At 36.0% G+C, this 18,417-nt stretch overlaps 1 protein-coding gene across 2 annotated transcripts in view; it reads right to left on the reverse strand.

The window, feature by feature from the left end:
- The window catches only part of pkaap (A-kinase anchoring protein pkaap), a 56,880-nt gene extending 53,731 nt beyond the window's left edge, over positions 1–3,149 (reverse strand). The window contains exon 1 of one of the 2 annotated variants that reach the window (XM_081770445.1): positions 2,853–3,149. In XM_081770445.1, coding sequence (XP_081626571.1) covers positions 2,853–2,877 — 25 coding nt within the window. In that variant the 5' untranslated portion in view covers positions 2,878–3,149. The remainder of the gene's footprint in view (positions 1–2,852) is intronic. The other variant, XM_081770446.1, reaches the window with a different exon arrangement.
- Between the last annotated feature and the right edge of the window lie 15,268 nt (positions 3,150–18,417).

An 18,417-nucleotide genomic window follows, 5' to 3' on the forward strand; every position in this document is an offset into this window, starting at 1 on the left:
GTGTTGTCAATAATATTCTTGATAAATCCCCAGACAAGTGAAGCGGGCAATGAAGGCGATCCGTGGCGAATCCAGCATCCTGAAAATACCTCACTAAGATATTCTCGAACCGAAGTGGTAAAATGAGGAGGCGCTCCATCTTGCTGAAACCAACATATCCCCTTGACTCCTCGGGTTTGCAAAAGGGGAATGAACCAGTTTTTAGCAAATCAAGATATCGATGTTGATTAACAGGTTCCTCAAAAGAATATAAACCGTAAATTATTTTGCAATCCACGCTTGACAATGTCATGATATGGAGAGGATAATTTCAACCTCTTCACGAAAATGGGGGTTTTTCATGACGAGAAGACCAACATTTTTTGCCGGGGAGATTCTGTACATCACTAAAAATAATTTTTCCACATTTCAGGATAATGTCAAACACCTGAAGAAGTGCGTCACATGTCTCCTTCCTTCGGTTTAAATCACTGTCAGATAATTCTTGAACAAATTTTGATCTATATACATTATAATTACGTCATATGCATTTACAGTTTACATGTATTTAGGTTATGTATTACAGTTTACGTACAGTTTTATTATTTTATACTTAAAGGGGGGAAGGTGACGAGACTTTGTATCCACCCTATGGAAAGTTCTACGCAAGTGTCAATGAAGAAAGTACGATGAGCAACACTGCACCTAAGGCAGACGACAAGGAATAACGCCCATGGTGTTGTCCCAGCCACCACCTGACTCCGCCCGGAACCTTCTGTGCTCGGCACCCTTATCAGTGCGACCTCTAATCCATGGGGTCGAGATACGAATTCCATTGTATGGGTGCCATGTACAGGTAAAAAGTGACTTCTTCGAAGGAAGTCGTAAAGAAAATAAGATTTTTCTTCAAAGAACTGTAATTTTTGATTAACTATTTCTGTATTTGGCAATACTCGACCAAATGGTTCTGCAACATTTTGACACATTTCTTACATTTTAAGGTTAGGTTAGAGCTTTCTAGTTCTCTTAGCAGACCATGCATTTAATAAAGAGCTCCATTACTACTTCAGGAGTGTTTAGTATATTTTAAATACAGTGTATGGAAGTATGACATAAAAATTACAGTGTATAAAACAGGAATCAACTTGCCCTAAGTGGCCATTAAAAAGCACGAATGTTATCTAACCGAGTCAGAGTAGGAGCGCAGCAGTAAGACCCGAGGGAGTATGGGCGTGTCCGTAGGGAACAGGCGCGTCAGCGACTGGGGGTATACGCATAAATTATACTGGAAGAGCACACTTTCACGTAATACTTATACTATCACTCAAAATTAATTTCAATATGCTGTGCACTAACAGTAATTACTTATATTCACACTCTCATTCCTTCACGAAAAATGTTCCACATCGTGGTTTACCTATAAATGTTCTATTTGGTAGAATCTCTACTCGAGTGAACCAATTTTCAGATTGTAATGGTACCTGTACAGGATTGAGTATAGCCCGCTCCTCCCAGTGATTTTTAACGAATCATAGTGATTCTAACGGTTCATATTAGTTCATAATGAATCGGAATCGCATGTTATAAAGATTTAAGATGTAAATCTTGTGGTAATGAAGTTTTAGTATAAGTAGTAGTAGTAGTAGTAGTAGTAGCGGTAGCAGTATCAGTAGTAGTAGTAGTTAGTAGCAATAGTAGTAGTAGTTGTGGTAGTTAGTAGCAATAGAAGTAGTAGTAGTAGGAACGGGTTAGAAGCCCCGCAGGGATTGGTTGGGTTCTGTTCTCGATATAAGTAGTAGTAGTGACTCTTCCAGTTCCGGTGACAAAGAACTGGGGGGAGCGGGCTATACACAAGCCCCTGTACATTTTCTAAACATATGATTCCGCATTATTAAGCTTCACCCCTTCGCAGTTAGCTGCATGGAGATAGTCTTAAGATTTAGTGTGGAATAAAATAATCGACTCTGCACACTTAACGGGTTAAATTCCAAAGTTGGGCGTCCGTTTCCAGCGAAATTTTTAAAATTTACAGGAAATATTTGGATAATTTGATCGTTTGTGTGCTTGATAATATATAAGAGTCTCGAAAACTCTGTTTATTTGTTATATATAAGCGGTTATAAACATGGGACTATATGGCGAGCGGAGGGAACTACTTGGCGCAAGGTAACCGAACAGTTGCATTGTGGGAAAGAAACTAGCATTTATGTTATCAACATGGCGAATGTACAAGGGCAATGAACTAGCAGTTTTAACATTTGTGAAGGAATACATTGATAACGAGCAAAATCTTTTGTAAGTTTGTGAAGAGCACTGATTAATGAACCTAATAATAAATTGCAGAAAGTGTGGAAACGAGATAACAGTGAAAAAACTTGACGAAAGCGGACGCCCAACTTCGGAATATATGCCCACTTAACTAATACCTATTCTTGCCAGTATTCACGTTTATGTCAAAGTATCTTCGAAGTTATAGAAGCAACATTAATAGGTTTCAAGGATTTGCATGACGATAAAATAAGTCGATAAATTAGATTACTAGTCTGCGAACTGTAAAACTTGTAATCCGACTAACATTAACATGTCAAAATACAAGTCAAGGGCATAGCGGTTCGTACGAATTTTCTTGAAAAAGGAAATTATTTTATGTACTCAACAATAAAGTTAATAGAGATCAACCTGATAAGCATTGTAAATTATATAACTATTTCCTTCCCTGAAATTAAAACATTAATACTTAGATACCTGACAGTAAATAAGTTACGTAAGAAAAGTTCCCACACAACAGAAAAGCAGTCGATAAGATTGTTGCTGTCTATTTGCTACGAAATGAGACACATACCAAGCAAAACAACATTAACCTAAAGACGTACCGGATTTTTTCCAAAACTGCAACATTTTACACCACAATTAAGTCGTTCACTCCACATTGATATTTATGCATTTTATTCGGTAATTCCATTAGACGTATCCACCCAACAAGAATGTAACACATTCAGTCATTATACTTGATTATATAATAAATATATACGATGCACAGAAAATAAATAGATAACATAAAGCGGTTGTTTCGTCTCTGTCATTCTTTTAATTACATTAAATACTACTATTATTATGACATTCACATCAACTTCCTTTTTTCTTACGTCTTTCAATCGGAAGTCCATCGATAAATCGTCGAAAATTGTATATCGATTATTCTGTGTTCGACTTTTCCACGTTATTCCCCTTTAGTGATCTTGCAAATTATTAGGAGGCCACTTAATGAGAATAAGTATAAAACCTGCAAAAACTTTATATTGACTCTTTCCTTCACCGTATCGATATTATAGCAATCCTTCCATAAATATCGACTTCTAGACCTGAATAAACCTTGTAGGGAAGCTTTTTTTTTTAGAGAAAGAGAGGAACTTTTGAATTTCCCTAAATTGTGAATCATTAGCTTTCCGCTCAAGAAAATTACGTAACTATACAATTACGTCAAGAATTCTTCATTAATTTCATCTACTAATAGGATTCAGCACTACACAGAAATGGGTTTCCTCGTAGCTATATGTGTGGAGAACGCGAGAGATCCGGGTTCGATTCCTGGTGGAGGTTCATGTTGTTCGGATCCCACGTTAATCTGTAGGTATGCATCTCATATAGCCTTCTCCTGAAGAGGAAACTAGGCTCCAATCTAAGCAAGCCAACTACACATAAAGAATATCCATAAGCAACGAAGAGTGCGAAACAAATTATTTCGAAAAATTATCCTTACATAGTTTGGCCGAAAATAATTTAAATACATTTTTGCAGAAGAATTGCGTAATATGAAATCACAAAGATTTACAGGGGCTTTCCTTAGCACTAAATTTGAACTTTCAAAACCCGGTATTGCCTGTAAAAGAAACCAAATTCACAACAGCCATTGGCGTAACTAGGGTAATTTCCTACGGGGGTCATGGTCATGGACGGAGTTATGGGGGGTATTACCCCCAACTTTTTGACAAAAATAAAAATGACACTTATAAGATCCTTCAATTCTCATTTTTGTTTATCGTGCCCCCCAACAGATAGAAGGTCTGTCCCCCCAGCAGACAATTCCTAACTCCGCCCATGGTCATGGTCCCTTAGTTCTGAAAATTGAAAGAATCTTTTAGAAGACCTTGTTATAATGTTTTTTTTTTTTAATTTCCTTCTGAGCCCCCCTTACCCCGCCCTCATTATCATCTATTCAAGTTATTTAGTTCTCCTAACATGACACTGTCAAGTAACAGTTCAGTGAATATGTATTACATCAGAAATTTGCTTAAAATTATATATGTCCTATATTCTGTTGCTGCTAAATAACTACCTGAAATCTGCACTAATTATGAAAACTCATAATTTTCTATTACTGAGTTTCTAGTGCAATTCTGAGCAAAAGTATGTTATTCGTAAATGTTAACTATAATGCGCAGTTCACTCTTAATCTAATAGAAACACAAATATACCAGCAATGGCATAATTTAAAATTATAACTTTTATAAATCATTCATGGGCTCATTTACTCATTTCTGTATTTAAAGTAAAGTGTAAAATCTTTTCATTTTAAGTTTTACAATAAATCGTTGTCGTTTAGGGGAAAGTGGGGGAATGCCACGCTACGAGGGAATACCACGCACCCTATTTTCTCAGTTGTAATGCTTCGAAACTGATTCAGATTAGTGCTACTATCTAGTTTAGACTATGAAAGACATATTGCATCAGTGAGGCGCCAGTTGCTGCTAGGTGTAGTTCATGGCATGGCGAAATGTTGTTTTGCTGTAATTTCTTCTAATTTACTTCGTTCACAGATTTAGAAGTATGTATTGCAATACTTCGTTAATTTTTATATTGTGTATACAGTGTTTTAGCTTTGTGTGTTAGTAGTAAGTTCGTGCTAAATATATTTATATGAAACGACGTGAAACGGCTGAAGGTCCAAATTTTCTTTCTCGGCTTGAAATGGGGGAATTGCACGCATGTCGTCCATTGTGCGTGGTATTGCCCCTTCACGAAGCAGTTATCAAAAAAGTTTATACTGCGTTTCTTTTCCCTTTTTATGTATATTGCAGATGCCATGATACTAGGCAAACAGAAAAATGCAAATGGACATTGGAACAGCTGCCAAACGCCATAGGAGCAATAAATGACCAAAGAAAAATTAGAAAGGTAGCAAGTGTTTTTGGGATACATGAGGCTACATTAAGAACAGAAATGAAAGTTGGGACTGTCTGTTCTAAGAAAATGGGAATAAAAGCTGTATTCAGCTCTACACAAAAAGTGGAACTTGCTGATCACGCTTTACATTTAGCCAAGTTGTTTTACGGAATGTCTCCAATTGAACTACGCAGAATACCTTATGAATACGCAGAAGCTAATAATATCAAACACAATTTGAATAAAGAAAGTCGACTTGCTGGGAAAGATTGGTTGGAATTGTTTTTAAAGAACAATTCAACGATAATATTAAAGAAACCTGAAGCAATTACTATTAACAGGGTCGACGAATTCAATGAAGAAGAGGTGAAAGGGTATTTTAAGAACCTGACAGAAGTTACCGAAAAATACTTTTTTGCAAAGATTCGATCTTTAACATTGACGAAACAGGTATATTCACAGTATAGACAACAGGGCATATTTTGGATCCAAAGGGAGTGAAACAGCTCGGAGCACTAATATCATGAGATAGGGGTAAAACCGTTAGAAAGCTGCCAGGTTTTACATACCCCCTATGTTTATCTACCCAAGAAAACGCATGTCACCTCAGCTGCAGAAAGAACAATCTAGTGGATCTATATATTCGTGGGTGGAGCAATGAATCTAGTGGCTGCAACATTTTACTCTTTTTGCGAAACAGATAACAGGTGATCCAGTCCTACTTATTTTGGACGATCATACGAATCATATTTCATTAGAAATTTACAATTTTTGTAAGGAGAAAAGAATTGTTATGGTTACAATATCACCGTATACTTCACATAAACTTCAACCGCTAGACATCACTTTGTTTTGTTTCCCTTAAAACATATTTTAACCAAGAATGCACACTGTTTGCGAAGCGCTACGTTAATTTCTTCATATGACTTAGCTGAGATATTCAATAGAGCTTATCTGAAAGCAGCAAATATGAAGAAAGCTGTTAATGGTTTTAAACAAGCGGGTATTTGCCGGACACTTTTAGAAAAGAAGATTTTGAAGCTACTTAGGAACTCCAGGCCGTAGAACTTTTAGATGAAAGAGAGACTTCTGAAGCAGAGGCGTCATTTAGGGGGGGCAGGGAGGGGCATTTGCCCCCCCTGAGTTTGAGATTTATATAGATGTTATCAATAGAGTAGTAGCAAGTCAGTGAAAAACGCGAAATTTTACTTATATCAAGGGATCTTGCCCCCCCCCCCCCCAAGCCAAATCTAAAATGACGCTACTGTTCTGAAGAAGTGAATTCCCAATTGCTTTCCAATGCTCAAACTAATATAAGTCTACGCCAAAATGAAGAACTATCTTCCACGAAAATAGAGCTAAATCGAGAATATCAACTACCCGGAACATCATCACATCAGTTACCATTGCTTGTCCAACCGTCTTCTTTACAAAATAAGGCTGTGAAAGTCTCACAATTTTTTTCCTATCCCCAGGCCTGCCAAGTCAACTCCTCGAAATAACAAAAAGCGTTCAGAAATCTTAACCTCTACTTCAATCAAACGAATATTGGAAGATGCTGAATTCAGAAAGAGCAGTAAGCGAAGAAAGCAAAGTTGAGAAGAAAACTCGAAAATTCGATGTTGGTGGAAAACATGAAGACAACCTGAGGAAACAAATTAGAAGTAGACCTAAACGTACAGTCAACAAAAAAGTAAAGTTTTTGGAAAGTGATTCTGATGCTTCACGTTAAGGAATTTACGCTAGTAACTAATGCGTGCCATTACCCGATGAAATGCGTGTGATTACCCGATGTGGTGGGGAATACCACGCGTTTCTCGTTTTCCACAAAATTTATTTTTACAGAACCGATGAAAATCAAGGAGCACTACTAATGACCGAATATAAAAATAGAATGATTAAGTTACAACATACATTTTCCTCGTGTTAATTTGTTTGATTTCTAGTGAGATATTGGAAAATGTACCTTAAGTGCGTGGTATTCCCCCACTTTCCCCTACTAGTGTTGCAGCTTAATTACACAATCCTTTGTGAAAAAAGAAATACAATCACTTTTATAAACAAAACATTTTTAACCCCCCCCCCCAAAAAAAGCAAATAATGGTATGTAAAACTACTGAATCGGAGAAATATAGTTGGCTAAGTTCCTGTATAACTTCAATATTTAAGAAAGTGAAATTAGAAGAGAAACAGGTCAACACTACGGGAGGAGAAGACTTGAGGGACTCGTTTTCCTATAAAAGATGTTCGTTTTCTATTATATTTTCAATGAAATCTTGAATTACACACCTTACCATTTCAAAACTTCGGGAAGACCTACTATGATAAGTGGCCCAAATGGTCAAGGAGAAGTGATTGTAAAATTTGATACAACAAACCAGTGTTGAATTCAGGCATGTTCAACGGGGAGGGGCTGAGCCTCCCTAGAATATATATGCACCTCCCTAGAATATCTATAATTGCACATGCATTGAAATATTTGCTTTGTTTTTATTTTTTTCGGAAATAAAAGTCTTAAGAGCAAGGATTTTTGTTTGTTAAAGAAAATTAGTTTCTTCTTTTGGCCAACCTAATTGTTCTAATTAACAAACTACATCCTAACTATATATAAAACTACATGAGCTGACATAAATTATTGAGCACTTCCTGTAGGGCCACAATGATTAAACTTGGCATGATTGTGCCAAACAGGACTAACCGACAGGAAAATTGCCAAAAGTGAATACTTTAATTTTTTTAGGGGTCTAAAGGGGGATGAAGAAATTCACATGTTATTTAAATGGGCGTTTTCTTGAGATACAAAATCTTATCTTTTAGATAGTTGAAATAGGAAAAGAAGCGATAGAATTGTGGGTTCAAGAAATGCGAGGCAGTAGGCCGATCAAAGACAGTGCGTGTGGGCGAAGGCCCCGGATGAGCAGATTTAGGAAATATGAAGAGCAAGTTCACGAAATTCACTGTTGATGCAAAGGGTGATATATAAGAAATGCGAGGCCGTAGGCAGAGCAAACTCGGGGGTCTGGGGGCGGAGTCCCCAGCTAGCCAAAGGCTAGTTCTCGTATAAAGTCGAAGTTAAATAAAAACTTAAAAATTAGATACAGACGCACACAAACGGATTACAACTTTAGTTAGGGAAAAGTGGCAATATGTTGGTTATTGCAACCGACCAGACAATAACGAGTCGCGAGTTTTGTTGTGACAAATTCCTGTTGCGCTATTGCAATTTAGAACAGAACCCCCCCTTAAATTTTAATTGCCCCGCTTGTACAAAAGTCTGAATTCAACACTGCAACAAATATTTAATGAAACAAAGATTTAACCAGCAGAGTGTTCACAATGTTTTAACAGAGAGAAAGAAATCGAATTAAATGGTATAAAGGGATTTTTATCTATAATCATTAAATCATATTTTATAAGCAATATATTCAACGTTTAGAAGCATATATAAGTCAAGTCTTGTAATATTCCTGAATTACATACGAGCTTCTTAGTGTAGACCTACTGTTGTAGTTGCATTCTTAGTATCAACCGTCGGTATAAATATGGTTATAGCTCGGAAACACCCACGGATCCGGAACCACAAAAAATCTTTTTTCTTTAACGATTGTGTTTTGTCTGTACCAGGGCGCACTAATGGAAAGTCCATCCGATCTGGACCGCATGCGATCTTAGTAATTTGACAGACATTTGTGCACTTTCTTAATAAAACTATACTCACTTTAACCGAGAAATTATTAATGTGGCTTAAAGATTAGATCTTACACTGTATCTGTATTTTTTCCTTTCTTATAAATACAATCTAGTACTTTAAATTTTCCTTTTGAATATAGGAAAAGTAGAGAAAGATAGCAACCAGGGCCTAGAGTTGAGCGGTATTCACCAAGTTATGGCATATGCTGATGATGTAAATTTAATAGGGGATGATAGGAGAACAATAGAAAGAAATGCAGAGATCTTATTAAACGCTTGCAGGGACATGGGTTTAGAAGTAAATGCAGAGAAAACTAAATACATGGAAGTGCGTCGAGACCGTAATACAGCAAATTATAGATGCGTTAAAATATTAAATAATACTTTTGATAAAGTGGATAGTTTCAAATATCTAGGATCAGTATTAACAGACGAAAATCATATTTACGAAGAAATTAAATGTCGACTAAAAGCAGAGAATTCGTGTTACTATTCGGTTCAAAATCTCTTGTCATCGCGAATTCTGTCGAGGAATTTGAAGCTCAAAATATACAAAATGATTATCATGCCTGTTGGTTTGTATGGCTGCAAAACATGGTCACTTACTCTGAGAGAAGAACATAGACTGAAAGTATTTGAGAACAAGATCCTGAGACGAATATTCGGACCCAAGAGAAACGGGAATGGGGAATGGCGGAAACTTCATAACGAGGAACTACATAATTTATACAGTTTACCCACCATTGTTAGGGTCGTCAAGTCTAGAAGGCTTAGGTGGGCAGGTCATGTAACTAGAATGGAAGAAAGTAGAAACGCTTTCAAAGTCTTGATTGGAAGACCAATCGGAAAACGACCATTAGGAAGACCTAGGCGCAGATGGGAGGACAATATTAAGATGGATTTCGCAGAGATTGGAATACAAAGTAGAAACTGGATGCAGTTAGCTAAGGATAGAAGTCAATGGATAGGTTTTGTGAACGCGGCATTGAACCTCCGGATTCCATAGGTCATAGAGTTAGTTAGTTAGTTAAGGAAAGTCATGTGTTCCTGGGACATAATATACCAGGGAACATGACCCTTCTGAATTTCGCACCAATTTTGCCTTCCTATCACTGAATTGAGTTTTTTACACTTCATTTGAGCAACATAAAGTAATTACATATAGGGAGAAACAAGTGAACTGAAAGGCAATGTTTCTCGTATATGAAAGTTGTTTCTGATGTTTGGATAGTTTTCTGCTGCGCGTAAGTGGAAGTAGCAAGTAAATGCTCCAGCACATTTAAGATACCTGTGCATTGCTTCTTCATTCTGCATTCTAATGAATAATTTATTATCCACTCCTTTCGTTAAATTTATTTTATTTATAAATAGGACGATGCAAGTACAAGGGACACGAATTTTGACGTATCAAGGGACAATATGTTGGTTGAAACCTATTTGATGTAGTGATATTAAACTCATGAATTTGTATTTTTTCTAAAACCAATATACCTAGTTCCACACTCATTGCAGTGAGAAAAATTCGTTCTCCGGACAGCGGTATATTCTACGAATATACGAAATCCTGTTGCTTACTACAGAAATCAGTACGGAGCATACGTTATCCGTATTCTACATAGCCACTGCCCTTGAATGTGACATCATGTTGTTGCAGGATGTCTGATATCTAACAGTCTTCCTTATATTACATATTCTACATATATGTATGGTACCTTCGTCAGTTATATGTTATATACGTCCATTTGTATTTGAGATCCTGACCGTCTATATGGTTTCATACGGAAAGTACGTACAGATGGAACACTTATACAGAAAGTATTATAAAACATGCGTTTTCAGTTATACGTTTGCTGTACGTTAAGTCCAAAAACTACAGGATTTATAAATGTAACATATGATTTTACGTACAGCGCATACGATTTTTTTCTCAGTGTGCATGCTATTTCTGCAAATAATGTGATAAAACTGCAGTATTATTTGTTCCTTGTGTTTACCTAGGAACAAAGTTACTTCATAATGCAAAAAAAAAAAACACATTCTATTGAGCTAGCTATGGTTTCTGTATGGTTGTACCTGGGTAAAATAATTTAAGTCCCTTGATACACTCCACACTCCCCTTCCCCCGTACCAAGAGACAACATGACTTGCTCGCCTAAACTTACTCTGGTTCTAGTTATTGCTTCGATACTCATGTAACTTTTAAAGTATAAGACAAAAATATCAGCTTATCAGGAACATATTTTTTTTCTTTATCACAACATAAATATACACACTCTTCAAAAGCAGTAGAAAGTGTTCCTGGGGTGCACGACTTTTGCTACTTGGAAATTATTTATCGTTTACTCGGGTGCAGAATAACGTCGTGTCTGTATCTTGCAATATTGTAACCCTCCCAGCTTTCGACACACTGCACAAAAATTCTGGGTGCGTGCCTGGTTACAGTTTATACTTTAAGAATGTAACCACAAACTTCAGTTCATAAATAATAATAATAATAATAATAATAATAATAATAATAATAATAATAATAATAATAATAATAATAATAATAATAATAATAATAATAATAATAATAATAAGGAAAAGCAACAAACGATATTGATCACTTTTGAATGAGTATTGTATGCATGTATCTAAAAGGCAACAATCGCTTGAGTTTAGCAGTTCAAGAATTCGGCTTCTCTCTTTCCTTTCTCTTGTTTTTTAGTGTACCTTAATTTGTTCTGAGAATCTTAATTATTCAAATATTACTATGCTATAAATAAAATAATAACAAGATTGGTTTATCATACATATATAAACAAGAAAAACTTACTATGTCAATAATGTTAATTACTTAATCAAATAAAAAAAAACACACACACAGAGCGCAAGTTGAGAGGTCGCTATACTGCCCACTATCACATTGGTCCAGGGATTTTATTACATCCAGGCACCAAACCATATTTTTACAAAATAATAATAATAATAATAATAATAATAATAATAATAATAATAATAATAATAATAATAATAATAATAATAATAATAAAATGGGAAGACGAGTATAGACACTATTAAGTATGTCGAATGCAAACATCACTAAAATTGCTATGCATAAATTGAGGTAAATTAATAACATAACATTAATAATTAGGCATTATTTCATATCATCTCAGAAACTATTCATATAATCTCAACTACTATTTCATATCATTTATGACGTGGACCAATAAAATTTCTCTTTTCCAAGGATAATTGAAATAGTAGTTCTTTCTCTGATATCTGGAAATATTGAAAATGTTTGATGAAATATTTCAAAGAACATTTTATACCAATGTTTTACAATTATTTTTAATTTAAATATTAAATCCGTATTTTCATGAAGGTTCCCATGATATGAAATTTTGACAGAACTTTCTGTTCTATTTTCTTGTATATGGAACACTCCCAGAGAGTCTTTCTGAGTTCTGGTACTTTCTGATTCTGCATGTAACTTTTGCATCACCTTCTAGTTGATCCTTTTTTGTAGTTATTACTTTTAAAAATAATAAATGTTACACAAGCACCAATAAACATTGAGTTTCACATTAGAATTACATCATAAAATTTTAACATGTACGGTATGTACGTTTTTAGATTGTAAAGGTGTATGATAATAACGTTATATTTAGTGTTGTTTCCTAAGGGGCCATTCACATATTATGTACCGCTATTTTTGACCAATTTTTACCTCCTCCCTCCACCTTGTCACACTTCGTTACGCAAAACCGAACCCCTCCCCCTTCGTTACGTAACACTTTTTGATTTTTCTTTTTTCACCAATTTTGCTTTTTTCTTTTTCTTTTTTTTTTTTGCAATAAAAAAATTTTTTAATGGTAGTTAGTGATGGGCACGAGCGATTTCGAGCGAGTTTTCATTGAAACTCTACTCGACTCGAAACAGACATCTTTGAGCTCGACTCGAGAACTTGACTCGAAAAATTTTCTTCAGTTCGACTCGAATTTGGATCGAGTTTCGAGTCGAGTCGAGCCAAAACGAGCTGAATCGAGCTGAATCCTCTGTGTAGTTTCAAGTATTCTCTTCAAGTATCCTACATAGACAATATAATTATTATCAATGATACCAGTACTACTACTAAAACTTATTATCATGTATTATTATTTTTGCTACTATTAATATTATTATTTTTTATTTTTATAACAACACCGTATATAGCCATGAAAGACAGGCGGTTTGTACTGTAGTACTAAAAACTAGTTGACTGCCGATCTTAGTCGTCTAGAACTCTTCAGGAGGCAAGGATATCGTTGACGAGGTTCTGAGTTTGAGTTCCAGAGGAGCAATTATTCGGCTTCGAGCCAAAATTTGTTAAAAGTTATAGGGCATCAGGCAAATATGTTCAAAACTGCTAGACCCACAGCTCATTCACTATCTATCCGAATCGAGAAGTGAGCCGAGCTAACATCTCACCCAGCTCGAGCCGTTAGCTCACCCGAGACGAACAGAACCGAGCCGGTTCGAGCCATCGGCGCAGTTGAGCTGAGTTGAATAGAGTCGATGGACTCGTTTCAACGGAGCTGGCTCGAGCCGATGGCTCATCTGAGCCAAGTCGATCGCTCGTCCCACTGAACCTGCTCAAGCCATCGACTTAATTGATTCGAGCCAATGGATCGTCCCACCCTAGCCGGCTCGAGCTGTTTGCTCAGTTGAATCGAGTCGAGCCGGTTGACATCACTATCCGGGTTGGGCTTCTGCTTGGGCTAAAAAATCGATCGTGCAAGTCTCAGACTTGATGGTAAAAACTACAATATATACTTATATTGGTGCTCACGACATTTGAGGCTGTGTCATTATGAAAATCTATTGTCTCTTTATCAAGGCAGACGAGATGCGAGTAGTGTCCCCTGTCGTGATCGACACTAAAAGTATTCCACATTACTGCTTACATTTCTCATGGCTTTCGCTTTCCAGTCTAATCAGGTCATGCTTTCTAAACGAGTTAAAATGAGCTCAACGAGCGAGTCATTTATCAAACTCGACTCGAGTCGAAATTCGACTCCAGAAAATTATATTTGACTCGACTGGAAACTCGAATAGAATTCTAGTCGAGTTTCTAATGGTAGTACTTTTTATTACAGAATGATTGTATTCTGAATATATTTGTAGTGTTTTTTGCCAAAAAAAATTAAACTATTAGAAAATGGTAGCATCGTAGTAATATTTTAACTCCATAAGGTTGTTTAATTAACCAGTCTTAATTCTTCGAAACTGCATACTATCGTTTCCTCTATGAGATCACACCCATCGTTTTAGGTCTCCGATGATCGGCAAGGAGGAAGTGCTGCCGGAAAATGCAGGTGAAACAGGATCTAAAGAACTGATATCAACCAATTTTTTTCGGGATCCAGAATACTTTGTGTATTTGAAGTTCGCCAGTGTCGACGATGCAAAGTTCTCTTGTTTGCAGACCACAGATTCGAAGTGACTACACACACAAGCTTTCAAGCATCTTCTTTGGACTTTGGATTTCAGTTTATCCCCTTTCTAAATTATTATGTTGTAAATTGAGTGTCAGAATGCGAATAAATCGATTTCTCCAAAAATATTCAAATCTAAAAATGAAAAAAAAAAGAAAACGAAAAAATCAGTACGAGATGAATATGCAAGGATCTTATAAAATAGAGGATGTGCTATTACAACAAAATCTTGAAGCCATACGTTACAGTTTCACCACCCCTACTCTGCCAACTCCGCCCAATAGGATCGCAATGTTTTGAGCTAACAATCATGGCGGAAACGAAAGTAACCAATCAGGCATTGGCAGAAACGAGAGTAGCCAATCAGACGTGCCGATGCTAGGTTGTTTTTTGGCTTCATCGATTTAATAGGATGAAGATAGATATGGGCAGATCCTCTATTTATAACATCCTTGTGAATATCCGATGAATTAAGTTTTTAATATCCTATTATGCTCTGCAAACCGTGGATCGTTCTGTCGCGGAAAATATTTTAAGAAAACGTTTTTTTGTTTCATATGCGGAACCCCTTAGAAGAATAGAGTGGGTTATGATTCAAGCCAAAAGTTTTAAATAATATTCTCGTCAGGAAAAGCGATACGAGTGGGAACGTGAGGATATTTTCAAGTTGGGGTTACGATCATTAACAACTAACTCCAGAAAAGCATGTGCCGTAAATGCAATGCTGCGATAGCCACAAAATGGAGTTTTCTTGTATCGTAATACACGCTGGGATCGTCACCAGTCATGCTGGTGTCTAGTAGCGTCTTCAAATCCCTTCTGTATGATTCAACTTATGTAGACTATATGTTCACAATTTCCCAAAATAATACAATACAACCCCTCAAATCCGAACTAAATGGGGCTGAAGCCTGTTCGGATTTCAGGGGGTTCGGATTATCCGGGAAATAATATTACGTACTTATTTCGTCACTGAATTGGCGGTAAAACAACGACTGAGGTTAGACAGGATGGCCCAGTGGTTGAAAGGGCAGTGACCTTGACTGGCGGATGTACGTTCATGTCCAAAATGATTGCCCCATATCTATAACTGTCTTCTTGTAAGAATATAATTAGATAATGATTTAGAATAAGCATTAAGTCTAAAAATATTAAAACCTTAAAAAAACTAAATTTGTGTGATTAAATCTATTTTCCTTTCATTTTCCAGCTGTAGTTATTTTTTTTCTCCTGAGAACATGTTCGGATTTGCCAGGTTTTCGGATTTCCGGGGTTCGGATTCAAGGGGTTGTACTGTATTAATATTTATTTATTTATTTATAAGAAAGAAAATAACTAATAAAATTATTTGTTTAAAAGATTGCATATAAACCAGAGAATAAAAATTAAAATGGCAGCAAAAACATGTGCTACGTAGCGAAGATATAAACCTTCTCCTCCCCTTGTCACACTTCGTAACGCAAGGCCAAACCCCCTCCTCCTCGTTGGCGCGTTACATAATATGAGGATGACCCCTAATATACCTAGCAACCTGCCAGTTTCCAATTTAACACTTCCGGAACACATCTAGAGTTTTTTACACATGCAGCTATCTTCATCTTTCGTCATTTAGCTTTATACTTAATACCGAGTCTGAAGTTTAGGTCCTCTGACGTGAAATTTAGCCTATAATTAACGTGAAATTTAGCGGCTATTTAGGCTAATTATTTACATAAAGGACTATATTAGAAGGTTAACAGTAATATGCACGGTGACAAATGACAAATCTTTTGTCAACAATGAATAAGGGCTGAGAAATAAAGACAACGCATTTCTATTTTCACATGTCCCGTTTTTTTAATCTCTCTGTATCTATTTTACAATTGAATTTCAGGAGCAATATTTTAAGCACTGATGCCATTGAGTGGTTGCCTAATTCATGCGAATAGCTGCGTCTCCCAATCCATCAGTTTATTTTACATTTTATTTTATTCCTTTTTTAATTTTGTCAAACTTTTCAGACTCCATGAAAGGATCGGTCATAAGGTAAAAGAGATGTACCTCCATCGTACCCTCTGATTTGCCTTCGGAACTTAGAAAAACGATACGTTTTACATGTTTACACTTCTGAAAAGGAGAAGGCAAATACTTGAAACTTTCGATATGCTACCGGTAATTATTGTGCTATTCCTTTCATATTGTAAAGTAAGATTTCTCAATTTGGGGGGCGCAATTCCTAGAGATGAAAAAGATAAACGTAACTAAGATCTAGGGCCATTCCATCGTCACGGGCAGGACATTTACACTACATTTTTGATGCTTTAAAGTTGTATATTTCTTAAAGTACAACATAAATTCTGCTAATTGTATGATATATGAGCAGTACAGACTTTGGAGTATATGTAGCTGATGTTTTCAGTATTTTTTTTTTCTGTTTAGAGTAGAAAATATTAATTCCTAAACGTCTGTCACAGGCGGGGACAAAAAAGAGAAGTGACTTTCGACACCTTAAGTGAATGTTACAAAACTCTGTGAATTCTTAGCTCAAAATGTTTTTATTTAAACGGAAATGTATAAACGATGAAAATTTTTAACAAACTTCACATAAGAGAAATTTTCCAAATATTTTTATTAATAAATAAACTTTACTGTGTCACGGGCAGGACACCGTGTGAATCAACACACAAAATCTCAATAAGAATGATTTCAAAAATGAAATAAAATCGAAAATAAGTCAATTTCTGCTGTTCTGTTATAGCATTGTACACAAATAATTGTATTTACTTTACTTGAGGCTCGCTTTTATCACATAAAAATAATATATCGTACACTTATTTCTCACCACCTACACTTTAGGAAATGGTTTTATTTGTCCATTTACACCCACCTTGTAGGGAAATTCGTACAAAACACTGTCTAACAGTATATAAAATAGGTGCTGGTATCCAGTGCCCGTGCCGTGGAAAATCAGCGCCCGGGGCGAAAGTATACAACGCGTCGCGACGGCGCCCACGTAAATATGAGTGAGGTCAACAGACCAGTCGCAAAGCATCACTATGATTGGCGCGACGTCTAAGTAAATTGTCAAAAATAAACCCTGCTTTTCCTTGATTTTGAGCACTTTTTAATGCTTTTTTCCATTCATTTTATCTATATCTTTTATTTTTTCCTCCTGAATTTTACGCCCCCTCATTTTGACGCCCGGGGCCGTTATCCCACTCGTCCCTTTCCCCCACGGCACGGCACTGCTGGTATCACAGGTATTATTTGATCGAAATGCACGTAAGACACATCTTCAACAGTCTTGAAAATTTTACCGCAATCGTTTACGGATTTCCTTGACTTCTTCGTCGTCGTCGTATTCCACTGGACTTTGTGCGATAATTGCAAGTCTATGTTTTCTTTTTCTGTCCACTAGAGAAAAATTCCATCAACAAAAATGTTCCTTGTGTTATATCTTCAACAGAAGGTCTAACACAAGCCTTGTTAACATGCAAACCTAAGTCGTCACTCAGGATAGCTTCATGGCTTTCGGTATCATCATTTTCAGAATCAGAATAAAAGTCTGTTAGAAATTTAAAGATTTTACAGGGATGAATCTCTGATTTAAAAGTTCGACGAACTACCAAATTTTCGCTGTCAAATTGCAGGAAAAAGACTGTTTTGGTTGGATACATTCAATTGACAAGAGCATTTTCCATTCTTATTCAAAGCGTCTTTTTTTTTTCTTTTTCAATTTCTGCTGATGATAGTAGTAAAACAGATATATTTTGAAATGAAGAACTTAAAACTGCTACGAAATCAGCAGCATATTCTACAATTACTTTCTTTTGTTTCACAAAGTTCCATACTGGCCTTTTTGTACGTACTCCAATCCCATCCTCTTTTCCCTTGAAACGAACAAAAAGGTGACCCTAATGAAATATTTATATGACACTTATTTTAAGTTAAAACATTATACTGACAGTAATAGAAAATCCTCTATTAAAGTAAATAATGTTCATGCTTAGAAAACTTTGTTTTAGTACACATGGAATCATTTTCTATCATGAATAACCAATGCACACAAACTTTCCCACCAGTGGCATGCCCACTGTCATGGGCAGGACAAGTTTTCAAATTGAAATAAATTGAAATATATTATTAG

This window comes from Thermobia domestica, chromosome 9 (assembly GCF_964235325.1).
Source record: "Thermobia domestica chromosome 9, izTheDome1.hap1.1, whole genome shotgun sequence".
NCBI lineage: Eukaryota > Metazoa > Arthropoda > Insecta > Zygentoma > Lepismatidae > Thermobia > Thermobia domestica.